General features: G+C 32.5%; 2 protein-coding genes and 1 long non-coding RNA gene across 3 annotated transcripts; 2 read left to right on the forward strand and 1 right to left on the reverse strand.

Annotated features, from left to right (window-relative positions):
- Positions 1 to 3,623: 3,623 nt before the first annotated feature.
- LOC111885304 (uncharacterized) lies at positions 3,624 to 8,681 on the forward strand. The gene is made up of 6 exons (XM_023881568.3): positions 3,624 to 4,272; positions 4,391 to 4,735; positions 4,832 to 5,472; positions 7,026 to 7,439; positions 7,954 to 8,156; positions 8,313 to 8,681. Exons 1-6 carry the CDS (start codon positions 4,166 to 4,168, stop codon positions 8,571 to 8,573), a joined length of 1,971 nt encoding a protein of 656 aa, XP_023737336.1. The 5' UTR covers positions 3,624 to 4,165; the 3' UTR covers positions 8,574 to 8,681.
- A 3,999-nt stretch (positions 8,682 to 12,680) lies between these two features.
- Positions 12,681 to 14,295, reverse strand: LOC111885316 (uncharacterized). Its single transcript, XR_008231251.1, has 3 exons — positions 14,019 to 14,295; positions 13,662 to 13,900; positions 12,681 to 12,727 (listed from the first exon to the last, which is right to left on the reverse strand). It is a non-coding gene; the product is annotated as an uncharacterized LOC111885316 (long non-coding RNA).
- A 3,423-nt stretch (positions 14,296 to 17,718) lies between these two features.
- LOC111885310 (non-specific lipid-transfer protein AP10) lies at positions 17,719 to 18,367 on the forward strand. Its single transcript, XM_023881572.3, has 2 exons — positions 17,719 to 18,088; positions 18,177 to 18,367. Exons 1-2 carry the CDS (start codon positions 17,754 to 17,756, stop codon positions 18,184 to 18,186), a joined length of 345 nt encoding a protein of 114 aa, XP_023737340.1. The 5' UTR covers positions 17,719 to 17,753; the 3' UTR covers positions 18,187 to 18,367.
- The last annotated feature ends 654 nt before the right edge of the window (positions 18,368 to 19,021 follow it).

Genomic DNA, 19,021 nt, shown 5'->3' on the forward strand with positions numbered 1-19,021 from the left:
TAGATCTCATACTTGGGACCAAAAATGGTAGATCTAAGACACTGATGATCAAGTTCGAGGCTTTATACCTTCATCAAGCTAAAAATGAGTCACAAAAGCCAGATCCATAAGCTTCTCCTTGATCCCCATCTTTGCATAAAACTCCACCTTCTTCGAAATGGGCCATTCACTCCAAAAATAGACTCCATAAGCTCAAAATGCCACCATGAATGATTAGAGATTAGTTATAGGGTTTTAAAGGGTGGGGGCTGACTTTAAATGAAGAAGGAGGCTCAACATTATGCTTATATAGGGTACAACTCTAGGATTAGGATTTTCAATCTAAACCTCGTACGCCCCATGTAAGAGGCCACAAATCCCGGTCCAGTCCTTGCTTATACGCTACACATTCCTCCAGCTACACTTCGCGTAGTTCTTTCTCTTCGGTACGCCCTGTGTACCACCTTGGCACGCCCCGCATAATAGGGCTTTTCCCAAAACCCTAATTCTTCCGAAGGCTATAACTTGCTCGATACAACTCCAATTCCCACCATTAATATATCCATAGAAAGGTATCAAGACACTCAACACTATTATAAATTCTTGCTTGCCATAAAATGTCTCGAACCACAATCCACTTCCCATAAGACCTGAGCTGACAAATTGCCGAAATACCCTTTGATCCAAAATCTAAAATTGAATACCTAAGCAATCCAAGGCACATTATCCAACTCTCACTTGATCCGAAACCCGACCCCTCAGGTATTCATAGCTTGATAGCACTTAATCCTTAATCACCAATTCAAAATGGGAACAATTCGCAACAGGATGTTACAAACGAAGCCGCTTCCAAAAGGAATATCATTCAAATATGCCCTCCTTATTTCATCCCTTTGATTAGGATTATAAGATGTAATATTTGGCCTATCCCTCGGGTCCGAAGGAAGATCATTCAAATCAAAAGATTGTGTCACTTTTGGTTTTGGTTTTGGTATTGGTTGATTAGTTTGTGGAACTTGAGTAGGTTCATTAGATTGTGTTTCTTGTGGTTTTGGCATTGGTGGATTAGTTTGTTAAACTTGATTGCTTTCATTAGCCTTTTTTCTTTTTGGAAGTTCCTTCACCATTGTTGTCTCCAACATTTAAATGTCTTTTGAAAAAACTATTAATAGCAACCTACAATCAAAATATATGAACTATAAACTTGATTTCAAGTTTCAACAAATAACAACCTACAATTAAATTATCAATTATCAAGATATATCAGCTATAATCTTGATTCCAAGTTTCAACAACAAATGAACAAATAGCAATCTACAATCAAAATATATCAACTATAACTTGATTTCAAGTTTCAACAACAAATAATCATTAAGTATTAACCCTAAGTCCCTAATTTAACAAAGTTAATTGTTAATTTCTAATTTTTCAAACATAATGACAAAAAATTGGAATTTGAATTAACCTAAACACATAATAGAATTGAGTATTTTGGTTATACTAACTTGTTTCATTATGATGGAGGAGCTAAGGAGGAGGTGGCCGGAATTCTCCCTCCGACAGGCTGTTGGCGACAACAATTGAGAAGGGTTGCGATGACACGATGTGTTGATGTCGACGATCATAGGAAGTGGTAGAAGATAAGTCGACTTCGACAATTGAGAGAAGTCGACAATCACAGATTACATCGTTTTTTTCGTTAAACTATTGAGTTTAATACCTCTTTTCAATAAATTAATTGCTGTGAGCTTAAAAATTTTGGATGATTTAAACTAGTTTGTATTTTGAAACATTTAGAAATAACATGAATTTTTTTAGGATAATCCAATTTTTTTTCCGATATAAAACCGCAACATAAAACGACTTGACAAAACTGCACAAATGGTCCCTGTGATTAGCTGAAAATTGCCACTTTGGTCCAAAAAAGTTTTGACTAACATCACAGGTCTAAACTTTTCATTTTGTTGCAACTTTGATCCAATTTGCTTTGAACTTTTTTATAATGGCGATTTTACCCTTTACTATTTTATTTTCTATTTTTTATTACAACTATTAAAAACCAATTAAAAATAAAAGATAAAACTCCACAAATAAAACAAAACTAAAACCCATTGCACCTCCGGTCACCGCCGCTTCCACCACAACCAGACACTACCATATGATGAACTCAAACAATATTTTCCAGATCTGCAACTCAATCTCAAAATTATCATATTTGTAAACTCTCACCATCTATCTCTCTTCCTGATTTATACACATATATACAAAGATGAAGATCTGGACTAGATGAAGATTTGAACCAACTTCTAACATAAACACACACACATACAACAACCAATCTCGGTTGTTCTTAAACACAAAAACACTCCAGAACACCTGAACAATCAGATTTCTAAATCAAGAATAACCATCAAATTTGTAAACCCACAAGAACACCTGATTACAAGATTTGTAAAATCAAAAGCACTAACTACCGGATTTGTAAAACCCTATCTTTCTCATATACAAAATCCAGAAATTGACATGAATATGGATTTTTAAACCACACCCATGAACCTGAAAACAAATACACATACAGCCGTTTGAATTTTTCAAGAACTGCAAAAAACCCTAGAGCCGCCACCGCCATTCTCGCTGGCGGACGTCGAATCACACTCTGCCATTCTCGATTTGTCTTTTCCGGTAGCGAAAGCCCTATCCATCGCGTTGTCGCCTTTATTGATCTGAAAACCTGTGTATAAGTGTCTTTCTAAACCCAGAACCAACATGTCGCTTCCGTTCTACACGTTTCCAGATCTACTGGATCTACTGGCATGATGATCGCTAGGGAGGGAACGGATGGTTGTAGTATTGAACGGAGGCTGAATAATGGTGGTTGTTCTTCAGGGGAGAGAGAGAGAGAGAGAGAGAGAGAGAGAGAGAGAGACAATGTGTGTGTGATTTGGTCCCACCAGATTATGACTTTTTTTGGTTTGGCAGCGAAGACTCCTTCCTTTGTCTGGACCATGTCGATTTCGGACCTTGAAGCGGGGGAAGCTGAGTGGTTGGAGGTGGAAAGGGGTTGTAATTGAGCGGCGTCATTGGAGGAAAGTATTGATGGTGGTGAATATGAAGGGAGTCTAAAGGGAGTTGGCGAGAACAAGGGGAAACAGGAGGAGGTGCAAAATTGAGAGAGAGAGAGAGATTTAATTTTATTTTTTTTAAATCTGAAAATAAAAAAAAAAATTAAGAAAAAAGAGAAAATCATATTAACAAGGGCAAATTAGTCATTTTGAAAAAATTCAGAATAGATTGGACCAAACAAGCAACAAAATGAAAACTTTGGACCTCTGGTGCTAGTCCAAAATTTTTTTGACCAAAGTGGCAATTTTAAGCAAACCACAGGGACCATTTGTGCAGTTTAGTCAAACGACTTTTTCCAAAAAAATTAACACTACTAAATTTTTTTTGATGGGTATCCCGGGATCTATAATGGATCAGCCTATGCTATAAGGGACTAACGTTGTAGCAATTGTTTTTGGACTAAAGTTGCCTATACCCAATAGTAGAGTGACCATTTATATAATTTAGTTTTATTAATTCCTATGGTCTAACAATGACATAAATAGTATTAAATGTTTGAACTTGTAGCTGCGTTTGAATCTTAGACACAAGGTAAAGCGTGTGATTGGCGCCCCCCCTCTATCCCCTACCCTCCAATGCCTCCTTGTTCCTTGGTCAAATTCCCAATACCCAAACCACACATTCTCATTCCTTCATTTAAGCGTAACTGTTGCCATTTTCTCCATGACCTTCAACCTCCGAAAACCCGACCCGAGAACAATTCAAGTTCTCTAAGCAACCATTTCGATGAACAAAGTCAAGTTCGCTGCCACGTACCCATCTCTCCCCCTTGGAATTTTGCTTTCTTTTCTCTCGAATTAGGTCAGATTTCAATCGCGTTTTAATCTTTTCTGAAAACCCTTTTTGAATTTTCACAGTCGTCATTTTCATCCTCTTTTACGGGTGATTAGTCCATTCGAGAATATGGTTTTTGTCAAATGTGCCATGAATTTCATTAGCCCCTTTTGCTGCTGTTATGTCTTTGTTTCCTCTGTTTTCTCGCTTCAGTTCGAATTCACCGGTTGTGATTAAATGGAACACTTTTTTTTCCTAAAAAGAAATTACCCTCTTCGATTTTACAACCATGGATTCAGTTCTTGAGTTCTTATACCCAAAATTGATTCTTTTCGTGTTGGGTTTCTGGTCTTCTGTCGCCACCTATTTGCTTCACCTGATTCGTTGCTTGACAAGGTATTATGTATATTTTGTTTACTTTCTCTATATTGAAAACCAAAACAAAAGAAATTGCGTCTTATCATACGATGTAAAGTTTGATTGTGTTCATCTTTTTTTGTATTTCAAATTACAGAATCACTAGCGGTTCTTCAAAGGGTGTATCAAATGATTTGCGGATCGTATCAACAGAAGCCATTGAAGCGAGTTTAAAGGTAACTGAATCAAACATGGAATTTGAAGAAAAACAGGAACTTTTACAGTTTTTAAGTATAGAAAATGATGATGTTGATGAAAAAGTAGACGAAGAAGAAGCCCCTGAGTTCTCATTTACCTTTAAATTCCCTACCTTTGAAGAATTCAATAAAAACCAGAAAGATTTCTCTGATTTGCTTAATTTGATAGAACCCTTACCTGAATTCATCGATCCAATCGAGGTTTCAATGGAAGCTAGTAAAACTGATACAAATTCCGACGATGGGTATGTAACTATGTATTAGCATTACTACTACAATAGAATAAAAATGTTGTTTTTTTTTTATTTTCTTATTAGATTACAAATTTTATTTCCATCTAGATCCTACCATGTGTCAGATAAAGAAGATCAAACAAAAGATGATTTTGAAGATCAAGGAGTGAACGATGAAACGATGGTTGAAAGTCCAAATGAACAAAAGATTGAGGAAGAAAAGGAGCAAGAAGAAATCGATACTTCCATGGAAGAAAAACTTCACGATGAAAGTTCAATAAGTTCAAGAAATCTTGATTCACCTACAAATGATCTACAATTCGATGATGGGTTTTTGTCAGATCTAGACTTTGAATTACAATTTGATGAAAAAGAACAAAAAAACTGGTCAAAACCCGAGTTTTTATCCGAGAATGATTTTAGTACAAAATCAAGAAATTTAAAGGGGAATGAAAATGAGAAAAGTGCATCGAATGATACGACAAACAAGTTGGAATCTTTATGGGAACATCAGGAATTGATTGAGCAATTAAAAATGGAGATCAAAAAGGTCAAAGCTATAGGACTTCCGACAATTTTTGAAGAATCAGAATCGCCTCCAAAGATAATGGAGGAATTGAAGCCATGGAAGATTGAAGAAGTGTATCAAAATGGAGGGAAGATGAGTGAAGTTCATAAGTTTTACAAAAGTTATAGAGAAAGAATGCGTAAATTCGACATCTTCAATTACCAGAAAATGTACGCTATAGGTAATATTACTTTTACCATTTTCTTCTATTTAGTATTTACTTCCCTACTATACTATTACTTTTGCTAATTTGATTATTTTATCCGTAATAATTAGTAAATAAGAATAATAATCAATTCTTATTAACCACAACTCTTGTTAGTTTATCAAAATCTGATTATTTAAATGATGAAATAATATAGTTGAAGTAGATTATCTTTAAATTGTAACTATTTAATTAAGTACATAAAGTTATGGGTATGCCTTATTTTCTTTTTTAACCAAGAAAAGGTAACCCTAATTTTTGGTGAAGTAAGAAACTAATAAATGAAAACAAGGGTTTTTAGAAATGCATTATGCGTTTCCATGATAAATAATTACAAAAAATGAAAATGAAAATGAAAATAAAAAAGGGACCCATTTTATCTGGTTAGGTGGGGTTTTAAAGAGAAACACAAAAACTGTGAAACTTTTCAGTTTTCAAGGTTTAAGAATGATGACTTATGGAATAGAAAAAAAGGTATCTTTTGGAGGTGGGGAACAACAGGAGGATTTTTGTTTTGTTTTGCTTTTTTTTTTTTTTTTTTTTTTTTAAATTTATCAAAACTATAATGTAAAAAACTTTAGTTAAACAACTTTATTGAAGAAAAAAGTAGCGCAGTAAATAGTTACATGCATAAAAATGATTGTTAATATTTTGAAAAAAAAAAGTTTATAGTGTGGATATTTTTAATATTTTTATTTCTACTTGGTAAAAAAAACCCTTGAATAAATTCACAAAAAGAATGTTCCACTATTTGATTAATAAGGTGGGGGACAAGATAATATACAATTAAAAGCACTAAATATATTCTTGCAATCTTAATGGATATGCACTCATGTTATGTAATGTGTTTGCCTTTTCTTGAAATCGCGTTATTTGTTTATTTTAATATGACAACATGAATATAATAATGTGCAAATTTTGACCCTTTTTGTGTAATCTTGTGAAAGTTAATAAATTAATATACAGTATAGAAAAATCATACCTACAAGATTTTTCTTGAATATTTCAAAACACTATTTAAATTCGTTACCTACTTATATTTCTTTATTTAAAATCTTGATTGGTACCCGGTTTATCGAAGTAAATTTTAGTAATGGGTTTTTATTTTCTTGTTTGGTATTAATTTAAAAAAAATATATTTTCTGTCTTGTAATTGTCAAGAAAGCTACTTTTGAATGTTACAATAATTGTTTTCTTTTATAGCACTCATTAGGGATCCCACAAAATCTTGTTTGGTACCCTGATTGATGTACGTATATTACGACATTTTACCTAAATAAATATTGTCATGTTTTTTACTACCAAAATTCACATTAAAAAAAATGACAATTGAGATAATAATCTAAATGATGAAAATTTACTTTATATTTGGATGATATTGCTATAATAATTTATATTTGGATGACAATGCTATATAATAAGAAGAAATGTAAATAGGATGCTATAGTAAACAAATGAATAAAAGTACATTGCGATTTCTTTTTGCATTTAACTCATAAATTTTGATATCTTATCCGTATAATATACAGGTTTCTTACATTTAAAAGATCCTCTTGAGTCATCTTCAAGCTCAAAGTCTTTGGTTCCGGAAATCACAACACTTCTTAACCAAAGCTTCACAACAACAAAAGGCAAGAAACATGAGAATGACCCAACAATTAAATTTATCAAAGAACTACAAAGTGATTTAGAAGTTGTGTATGTTGGTCAAATGTGTTTGTCTTGGGAAATCCTTCATTGGCAATATGAAAAGGCTTTGGAAATATGGGAATCCGATCCTCATGGGATTCGGCGTTTTAATGACATTGCGGATGAATTCCAACAATTTCAAGTGTTGATCCAAAGATTTGTTGAAGATGAATCGTTTCAAGGTCCAAGAATCCAAAATTATGTCAAGAATCGATGCGTTTTTCGTAATCTTCTACAAGTTCCTGTGATTAGAGGTGAGAAAATAAGGGCGGGCTTAGTTTGTTGATTGGACGGAATTGGAATTCGAGATTCCATTCCATGGTGTATATGGAATCGGAATTGGAATTGGAATTCAAGATTCAAGATTCCATTACATAGAGTGTATGGTTCATGGAATCCGACGGAACTGGAATCTCGGATTCCATTCCATGGGGTGCTTGGTTCTTGTATTCCGGTGGAACCCGCCGGAATTCGAATTCAAGATTTCATTCCATGGTGTGTTTGGTTCCCGAATCGACGGAATTCAATTCCATCATATTCCAAATTGGATGGATTGCACTATTTCTAGGGACAAGTGGAGGGAATTTTTTTCCGTTCTTTTTTTGTCAAAAGACCAAAATACCCTCATCTGAAATAATTAAAAAGTATAAAACCTAATTCTTGAAAGATTGGGTTCCTTCCAAAAACATTATGCCAACTAAAGACTTTGAAAAACAACTTTTCACAAAATTTGGAATTTAACTTCTTTTACTCATGAATTACTTGCAGAAGATCATTCGAAAAACAAGAAGGCGAAAAGTGAGGTGTTCTATGATATTACAAGTGACACACTTGTTGAAATTCTCGAAGAATCAATACGAATATTTTGGCGATTTGTTCGTGCTGACAAATATAAAAGACAAACGCCTATAGAGTTTCAAAAACCCGAGGATTCCCAACTTTTCACTGATCTCCAGAAAGATTTGCATAAGGTTAGATTTTTCAATATTTACTTTGAAACAGACTTTTTAACGAACAATTTAATGATTTGTTGTAGTGAAAGAACGAAAACCCACATGAAATTTGGATTCAAAACAAAGGGAAGTCGAATCTTTTTGACATTTTATGATTTGTTTTTGAATTTGTAGAAGGAAAGAAAGCTAAAAGAACAATTGAGAAGTGGGAATTGCATATTAAAGAAGTTGAGAAGATGTAAAGAAGAAGAAGAGATTGAAGATCAAGTGCTTTACTTCTTTTGTCAAGTAGATATGAAATTAGTGTCGAGAGTGCTACAAATGTCTAGATTAACAAGTGATCAATTAATATGGTGTCATAATAAACTAAGTAAAGTTAGTTTTGTGAACAGGAAGATTCATGTAGAGCCTTCATTTTTGCTCTTTCCTTGCTAATTTTTAGGCCTAATCCTAACACCCTTGATGGTGTATTTTGTTTTATTATTTTTATTTTGTACATTTTCAGTCAATGTTTTTGGTATTAATATTGTTACTTTTGCTTCTCTCATCGTGTTAGCGGTTTTTTTAACACTTAATAAATTGCATGCCAGCTGAATAATGGCTACTAGTTGAAGCTTCCTTCAAATTCACAACAATGGGTATTATTTTATGAAATAAATAAATAAATAAAGGTTGTGAAAATAAACGAACCATTTCCACCGAACCTAGAGATGTTAGCAATGTTTCACTTTGAACACAATTTGATGAGTTATTAACACATAACCAAATGCCTAAAATGTTTATTGATAAACTTGTGGATTCAATCTTTTTTGAGCAACATAAATGAAAAAACATGGTAATAGATAGATCAAATTATCCACGTATCATTGGATATGAATCTTCAAAATTAAGTTCCATGCAAACATCCATAAATACTTTTAAAGTATTACAAATGCATCTAAGACATTATAAATTGGTCTTTATATGGTTATACCATGGCATATAATATGTTCCCGAATGCACTCTTTAATGGTGCTTGTACCTTATTCAAATAAGGGTCTATCTGAAAATACAAAGTTGATTCCACCTAAACTTAAACCCTCTCTTAGCAACATCAAATATACGATAGTTGGACTGCAACATTAAATATTAAAGAACTAGAAGACGAGAATCGAGACAAAGCTTCTAAACTTCAAATGAGTTCTTTCCACAAACAAATGAGTATATCTTGGGACCCCAACACTCCGAAAAGTAAAAACTCAGAAAGTACGTAGTACCTACAGAATATTATGGATCATCCAAAGGCATTCGGACACAAAAAATCTATAATACTCACAAAAAAAGAAATAACAATGACATGGAGCTACAAAAGAGTTCAATTTACAATGAAATCCCATGAACAATGGGTAGCTTAGCAAGTTTATGGAACTCCATAAAGTATATTATCCAGCTTAACAAAAAATTTGTAACATTCCTCATTTTCAAAACAGAAGAAACAATCGACCCAATCTACCACTTGTTGAGATTAGACTCAAAACCGTAACTCTGATACGACTTGTTCGTACCTGATTCCAGTTGTTGGAATTTAGTACCACGAAACATTCATAGTCCCGAAGTGACAAACCAACAAAGGATATGAAAAATAATCGGATCACAAAACTAATAATGGATACTAATGTACTATATTCTCAACCAATACAAAACAATCAACTAAAACAAAGAAACTAACGCCTAGTATTTTGGTTAATTTATTAATATTAACATTTTCTTTTTCGAACAACAATAATTTATTTGAAAAAAGAAGCTAGCAAGAAACTAGACAAACGAACAAATTACATAACAACATTTACTAGGGTTTGAAGCGGGATATATACACTAAAGTCTCAATATTTTCATCGATTTAACAAGAAAATCTTAAACTTTATTTTTTTGACAGTAAAGTCCAAATTACCGGCAATTTTTAACACTTTTACACTTTTTATCCGGTTAGCCGGCAATTAGGACTTTTTTGTCAAAAAAATAAATTTTATGAATTTCTTGTCAAATCGTCAATTAAGACTTTACTGTCAAAAAAATAAAGTTTAGGACATTATTGTCAAATCGTTGAAAATATTGGGACTTTAGTGTATTTCGTAACCCAAGAACTTTTAATTGTGACTTTTGTTGCAATACCACTGTTTTTCTTACCATTATCATCTTTACCCTAACACAATCACGATCAGGAGAAACATATGCAAAAGAGAGAGCGAGAAAGGGTGAAAAGACTTGTAAAACTTTTTTCTTGCTTCGCCCCCAAATCTTGAACTAAAAAATGGGGACAGATTATACAAACACAAAAAGCCAACACAACTCTGGCTATTTCTTTCTTTCTTTCTTGATTATCTCCATTTTTTTCAATGTCGGTTTGTTGAGATTAAAAAAACGATTTAACAAGAAGCAAACATTAAAGATTTCAATAGGATCTAACTGATTAGAGAAGGTTTCAATAACTATTATGCTTAAAGAATATCATACCATTCAATTTCTAACAAAAAAATGGATATATACACTAAAGTCTCAATATTTTCAACGATTTGACAAGAAAAGTCATAAACTTTATTTTCTTGACATTAAAGTCATAATTGGCGATTTAACAAGAAAGTCCTAAACTTTATTTTTTTTTTTTTTGACAAAAAAATCTCAATTACCGGCTAACCTAAAAAAAGGGTAAAAGTATCAAAAACTGCCGGTAATTTGGACTTTATTGTAAAAAAAAATAAAGTTTAAGACTTTCTTCTCAAATCGATGAAAATATTGGGACTTTAGTGTATATATCCCTTCCAAAAATAATAAAGTTGAATTTATTTCATATAAAATTTTCCCGGTTAAAATTTATATTTAATTTTAATTCGATGTTATACGGATTAGAACCGGTTTCTAACTTTGTTAATAAAACATCATTTTATTATTAAGTTATGGAGTTTAGATTAAGTTTAAAAATACATATTTTAAACCTTTTATATCTCAAAAGTTTGGCTACTTTAGAGTTTAAAATTCAAAAGTTCTTTTTAACGAAAGAACTCAATTTTGACATCTTATGTTGAAACTTTTAAATAATACTCTAAACCCCAAGTTTGATGTTATTTTTGTAAAAATGTTTTTAGCATGGCAAACAAATTTATCATACATATAGCATCTTATAATAACAAAAATAAACATCACAAGCATGCATTTAAAATATATAAACAAAACCATTTTCTAGTAATATTTCTTGTAAGTCATCACAACAAATATTAAGTCATTTCCTAAAGGACATATTAGGACACTTCAAGGTCTTCAAGAGGCTTCATGTCTTCATAAGAACTTTATGCTCCATCTTATTACATTTTATAAAAAAATAAAATACAACTAGTCTAAAACTAATTTATTACATCTAAAATGAACAAATAATACTTATTTATCTATTACATCATCATATGAATAAATAAATATCAACCATAAATGTCCTAATGGCTTGTTTATACAAACATATCAACAAACAACTCTTTGTTTTTTTCTAAAGCAACTTTTATATAACCAAAATGTATAAAAAATGGTTATATAAAAATAAACATTTTTAACAACAAGTTGCCAAAGAAAACAAATATGAACATTTCTTTAGCCAAAAAAAAATCCATGCTTGTTTTCCAAAAACCAAAGATTATTATAACATACAAATCATTGTAACATTTAAAAGATGGCTCAGATACCACTGAATGGTTTTTGTTGCATAAAATAAATAGTTTTTCATAAAAACCGGCAACGGAAGCTTTAAAATTTTCTTATAAATTTCGAGTCTAGCAACAAAACAAACCATTAAGGATCCTTTTAAAGAGATGAAAATGATATTATAACAACCATAGGGTGTTTAGAAAATATAACTTTAACGCCCCAAATTTCAAATATAAATATAACTTAACATAGTCCCAAAACTTCCAAAAATCAAGATTCAAATACTAATGTAATTATTAATAATAATAGCGGAAGCAAATAGAAATTTAATTAAACACTTGGTGCGCTACGTCTTCCTTAAAACTTGTCGTCTTCTTCAAGTCTGAACTTTTCCTTTTCCATTCCCGCTGCCACTTGCTATGTTATTTCCTGGGTTGCGTGCATTTAAAGATTCTAATGGGTAAGCCTAGGGCCTAGTGAGTTCGTGGTTTTCATGCATATTGACGTCAATAAAATAAAAATAACGCAACAATTTATCAATATAAATCTTTTCATTTCTTTCCACCATTGATGACACATTAAGGAACTACTGTCATTTCCAGGGAACGAGTCCCTCCGTCGGGCACAACAAATACGCTTACGGCTAGATAAACAGAGCGTAAGCTCTCCGCCGTGTACTATACAACGACTAATAATAAGACCGTGTAAATACACCTGTTCCCTATATGTCACCCCCCATTTTCACCCTTATATATGAAATAATTCACAAAATTTCACACAAATATTCATAGCAATAACAACGATAACATATAATTGCGAATAATTTAGAATCAATTTTTCATGCAAGCAACCACAAAATTCACACGAAACTCACCTTGTTGGCGTTAGGTCTTAACCAAGCTTGTCACGCTACTTGTACCCTACATTTCACCAAAAAAAAAAAAAAATTCTAAGACTATGATCCTAAAAAGCACCCTATGAGTTCATTTTGATTCCATTGTCCACATGTAACGTTCGGCCAAACAATAAAAATCATTCATTTACAATGATTGAAATGCCCATAATATTTTTTTATACAAGTATAATATTTTGTTATATTAACTTTTTTTTTTTCAAATTAATAAAGTTTCTCTCTTAAAAGTAACATCTAGTATCAAAACAATTAAACCGTTAAAAACATGAAATATTGATTTCAACAAAAAGTTGGACCATCTTTGAATTTTTTTTTTCGTAACAGTTGTAAAAGCAATTGGAATTGGTCAAAGTATTGATAGTTCAAGGACCGTTTATGTAACTTTAGTTTCAAAGAAATTGAGAAACTAACGGATATGGAATTAAAATAGATAAATTTTATAAATAAACAATATATTATCAAACATTAGGTACGGAAAAGTAAAATCTACTTTCTTGGAAAGGATGCAACTCCGAAGCTCAACGCCTCTTGCACTAAATCACGTGACCTATATGTTATTTAACATCTTTTACATTTTTTTTAAATTTAATTTTCGTTAAGCCTATTTGAAAAAAAAAAAAAGAACCCAAATAGCCATCTTTCTTACCCGAAGCTTTCTGCTATTTTCCATAAAACTGTAAACTGATCTTTATCCAAAACTTATTCAAATAAATATCTAAATTAACCATCGATCGTCTCCACTTTCTTATAACATATATTCATTACCAATTATCGAAATCAATTACTGACAAGATGAATTTCAACTTGTGCTTTTTATTTTATTTTTTCGTCAAACTCACGAAAATTGGGCTGAACGGACACATGAGGTGGAACCAAAACATGAAAGACTCGTATATAAACCTATCCAAACAACCAATTCGAGCTTAAATCCGAGAACATACCTCAATTCAAAGCAAAAGACTGAAAATCTTCACGAACTTCCACACCCTATTTCTCCCTTGATTCTCAGTCGATTGTTGCAATTCCAGTGGGGTTTTCATAGGGTTTTTCGAGCTTTATATAGTGCCTAACATTGTAACTGCTAAAGACTTATGATTTGCTTCAATTTACTCCTCCATTGAAAATGACGGGTTTTAGGATTAAACCTCATTATTTTTGCCTAATCAAAGACTAATTACTCCTGCTTTTATTTACAGAAAAAGAACTTATATATAAATTAATTATAATCTGATTATATATATATATATATATATATATATATATATATATATATATATATTGTGAGTTATTACAATAACCTTTGTAGCCTTTGGAACCTCTTGGATTTGGGGTGTTGAAGTAGATGGCAAGAACAAGAAGTTTGATCTTCTCTGTAAGTAATCCACCAACAAGAATGACGTACCAAAATTGCAAGATTTCTTTTTGTAAAACTTTGTTCTTGTAGCCTTAAGTGCTTAAACAATTAAGCACTAAAACAAAGACCCAAAGTAAACACCAAAAGCTTGTAATGTCTTCAAAAGAGGAAAGAGCTCCAAGCTCTTCACTAGCTCACGGTTTTGAGAGAAAAGAAAAGGGAAGAAGATTTAGACCAAAAACTTGTGATATCTTCATGCATAAGACCCTCTATTTATAAACTCATTCTAATATGGTCTTTTGAATATTATATTCAAAAGTATGGGGTATAAAGAGAGGCATGGGAGACATTATCATGGGGGTTGACAAGCAACCTCCATGCTTCTTGCACACTTTCGGCTATATAGAATTTTTAATATAAAAATGTTTCTTTTGTCCTTTAACCATGATAGAGTAAGTCCTTGAATTAATCATGGTTAACTAAAGTGTCCAAAACTTTGTACATGACAAATTTTATAATACCTTATCATATAAAGGCTATTTTTCTACTTCTTACAATATTGTTTTCATAGAACAATAATTTTTTCTAATTAAATACAAGAGTTGAATTTATTTATTAATATCAAATATATAATAAATATTCAATAAGTACCAACTTGATTAAGGTGTGATCCTATAGGATCATATGTTATTTGCAATGTCACTCAATATTGATTCTTGGGCATATAGATACAACATTATGTAGATGACATTGTAATTGTTGGATCCTCTCAATACGTAGTTGATCAACTCGTTTGAGCCTTATCCACTTCTTTCCCAATCAAAGATCAGGGTCGGCTGAATTATTTTTTGGAGATTGAAGTAGTTCACAATTCAAAGGGCATTGTATTGATGCAACATAAGTATGCGAGATATCTACTTAATCGTTTTAATATGATGAATTGTAAAGGCATTTCAACCCCTATGTCTATATCTGATAAGCTTGCTCTTGACTATGCAACTACACTAAATGACAATGATACAGTCAAGTATAGAAGTATGGTGGGAGGTCTGCAGTATCTTACATTGACGATGCCAAATATCTCTTTTGATGTCAATAAAGTATGTCAATATCTGGCTCGACCCACGACTGTACACATGGAAGTTGTGAAGTGAATTTTGAGATATATCAAAAATACCATATCAACTGGGCTTCGTATACAAAGATCCTCTTCAACACTGTTGAGTGTATTTATAGATGCTGACTAGGCGGGTTATTTAGACTATTGAAGATCAAGTGGAGCTTTTGTTGTTTTCTTGGGTCCAAATCTAATTTCATGGAGCTCAAGAAAGCAACCTACTATTTCGAGGTCCAGTACATAGGTGGAATACAAGGCTTTAGCTAATGGTATAGTGGAGGCAACATGGATACAATCATTACTCAATGAATTGTGGATTAATCAGCCACGACCTCCTGTGCTTTGGTGTGTCAACTTGGGAGCTACATATCTAACTGCAAATCCTGTCTTTCATGAAAGAACCAACATATCGAAGTATATTTCCATTTTGTAAGAAAAAAGGTGGCGATGGGTGCTTTAGATGTTCGATTCATTTCTTCTAATGACTAACTTGCAGACGGATTCACGAAGCCAACTACACATGATATGTTAAATCGTTTAAGATACAATCTTAACCTTGCCACAGTTAAAATTCAGGGGGAATGTAAACGTATATGATAAGTTAGTTCAAAGTCATTGATAAGATATGTTGTATAGATTAGATCCTAGTATTTAGGATCTATTGTTAGTTCTTATCTTTAACCTCATGTATTTATATTTATCAATTGAATCCATTGGGATATTCACGCTAAATACTATGTTCTTCTGAAACGTGACTTGTCCTTCTTTGTTTGACATCGCATCACTTCGAGATTGCTTATACTAGATTAGCAGATTTTCTCTGATGACAAATATTAGAATCGATTAGCTTGATTCATTAAGAATGCAGTTATGCATAATTAGCTCACTTGATTCACTAACTTGACATAGAAGTTATGGACATAAATGTTACATGAGAATCAATGGGAAATTGTTAGAAAAGTCATAATATTTTCAGAAAAGTTGCATTTTAGTTCCAAAAAAAAAAATTTGAACCTAAAAGTCCTGATTATGTCATTTTGGTTCAAATTTACAAAAAAAAAAATGTCATTTTTTTCTTTTAATAGGAAATGACATATTATCGTGTTTTTAAAAATAATCGGTGTTTTTATGTTCAAAAAAAATCTTAGGACTAAAATGTAACTTTTCTTAAAATAATGAGACTTTTCTACAATTTTCCAAAAATCAACAAAATCGTGAAAGAATAAGGGAAGGAAGACTTTTCTAAAAATTTACTTGTTCTCCAATTTTATTGTTGGAAAAAGACTTTAACACTTAATTAAAAACATAAAACATCTCCTTATTTATATTAAAAAGGGAAAGAATGAGCTGAAGGGGGTTATATCTGCGAAGAGAATTAGCGGCGACAAATAGAGTATTAGCGGCGACATATGAAGTATTAGCATCGACACCTTTGGGAGAAAATTTTGGTTATCAAAATTTTTGAGTATTATTGGCGACAACTTTAGGGGGAAACTTTGGCGGTCAAAATTTTCGAGTATTTGGGGCAACACCGTCGCTGCTATTGGTATGTACGTTATTGATTCCGGCCTTGGATCAAGGATCATTGGATAAGGTTCACCTCGTATTTTGACGTGGATCGGTGTCGATAAGCATTAGCGGCAACGCTTTTAGCGGCAACAACCACCTTTAGTGGCGACACATAACGCGAAAGTTACGTGTCATGCTAAAGGTGGTTGTCGCCGCTAAAAGTGTCGCTGCTAAGCCCGTTATTCTTATAGTGTATTTAGAGTATCCACAATGGGGAGTTTAATGGAAGAGTTGAATTAGATGTCATGCCTACTTGTCATTCAATGGATACAACTCCACCATTATGAAATGTCACCTTGACATTCAATGGATTTGCAGTTCAATGGCCATTAAACTCTTCAATAGGAAAAAAGAAAGTATTTAAATCTTTAAATAAATATTCTTTTAATATGTTCCATTGAACTTGTAGAGTTTAATGCATTGTGGGATAAAAATGAATAGAGATGTATGGAATAGTGAATGATGATGTGCCACTCCATTGAACTCTATAGAGTTTAATGCATTGTGGATGCCTTTATATTAAACCGATTAAAATCCTATTCCACTATTGCGAATAGGCTTCCACATAATTAGGTTGTCCGAAAAGAAAAAAAAAAATTTATTCCAATACAAAAACTTAAATAAATGGAAACTTTTCTAAAACACCCGTAGTACAAAATTGTCCCAATGATCTGGATTATCCCAACATCCTTCCTCGTTTGGACATTTAATTTACGAACTTCACAACCACCAGGAATACTTGATGCGAGAAAGTCAAGCAAATTGATGAGATTAAGTTGAAAAGCATATCGTTTAATCGAAATACACTTCCTACTTTTAGAAACAAAAAATCAAGAAGATTCGAGTCTAAGGACACTTGTCATATTTACTTTGTACGTGCCCAAACACGCTTACAAAATGACTTCAGCTTTCCTATCATCACCGATCAGCCCCTCCCACTATAAATAACCCACCCCATCACCAACACAAAACAACACAACACAAAAAGCAAATATGAAAGGAGCAACTGTAGCAATGTTGGCAATGATAGCCATGGCTCTACTCATGGTGCACCAAACTGAAGCCATTAACTGCGGTGACCTTGTTACCATGCTCCGACCATGTGTAGGCTACCTGCAGTCAGGTGGTACACCAACGAATGAATGTTGTAATGGTGCCAGGCGACTTCAGGGAGCCACCCAGAGCCAAGCTGACAGGCGAACTGCTTGCAATTGTGCCAAGAGTGCCGCCGGACAATTCAAGGTTAGGCAGGATACCGCCACTAGCCTTCCCGGAAAGTGTGGAATCTCTAGCACCATTCCAATCAATCCTAGCGTCGACTGTAACAGGTGAGTTCAAATACTTATGTTCTTGGAATGTTCGTTTAATTATTTTGATAATTCAAGGTTCACTGACTGGATTTCTTTAATGGTGAAGGATTCCTTGAGGTGGTGGATATATATAGGTTGCTTGACATGAATAATAATGGAGGAGCTACGACATGGTGTAGTGTATCGCCGCCGGAATAAATAAACGAGTAGCCGTTTTCTTTATTTTGTTTGTTATGTGGTAGAGAGTCTGGTATTACGTGTGTACTATATATGGTTCCGCTAGCCCTTGCTTTCTATGAATAGTGAACACATTTTCTCTAGCCCTTGCTTTCTATGAATAGTGAACACATTTTCTTTTTTTAGCAGTTCTAACCATACTTTCTAAACAAAGGACATACACGAATTAGGATCATTCAATCGTCTAAAATCTAACGTAACCCAACTTGTTCTTTTATTATATATTCATTCATATCGGATCTAACCGGTTATCGCAGTAAAAAATATAATAGCGGTTACTGGTCGTTATTTAAAATCACGGTTCTTACGGCACGGTATAGTGGTGATATAGCGCATTATATATATATATATATATATATATATATATATATATATATATATATATATATATATATATATATATATATATATATATATATATATATATATATAATCATACTTCACATATCATAATTAGTTAATCATACTTGACAGATCCAATTCAGTTAATTAGTTTAATCAGTAAACCATATTCACATATCATATTTAGTTAATCATACTTCACATATTATAATTAGTTAATCATATTTTACAGACAGGTTTATCATACTTTAACACAATCAACAAGAAGACATATGTAATACTTTTTATTTTATCATACTTTAAAACAATTACAGTTAGTAAATAAAATGATTAAGTTATTTGATAGTTAATCATAATGCAGTATCAACACAA

The sequence above is a fragment of the Lactuca sativa genome, chromosome 3 (genome assembly GCF_002870075.4).
Source record: "Lactuca sativa cultivar Salinas chromosome 3, Lsat_Salinas_v11, whole genome shotgun sequence".
In the NCBI taxonomy this organism is placed as follows: Eukaryota; Viridiplantae; Streptophyta; class Magnoliopsida; order Asterales; family Asteraceae; genus Lactuca; species Lactuca sativa.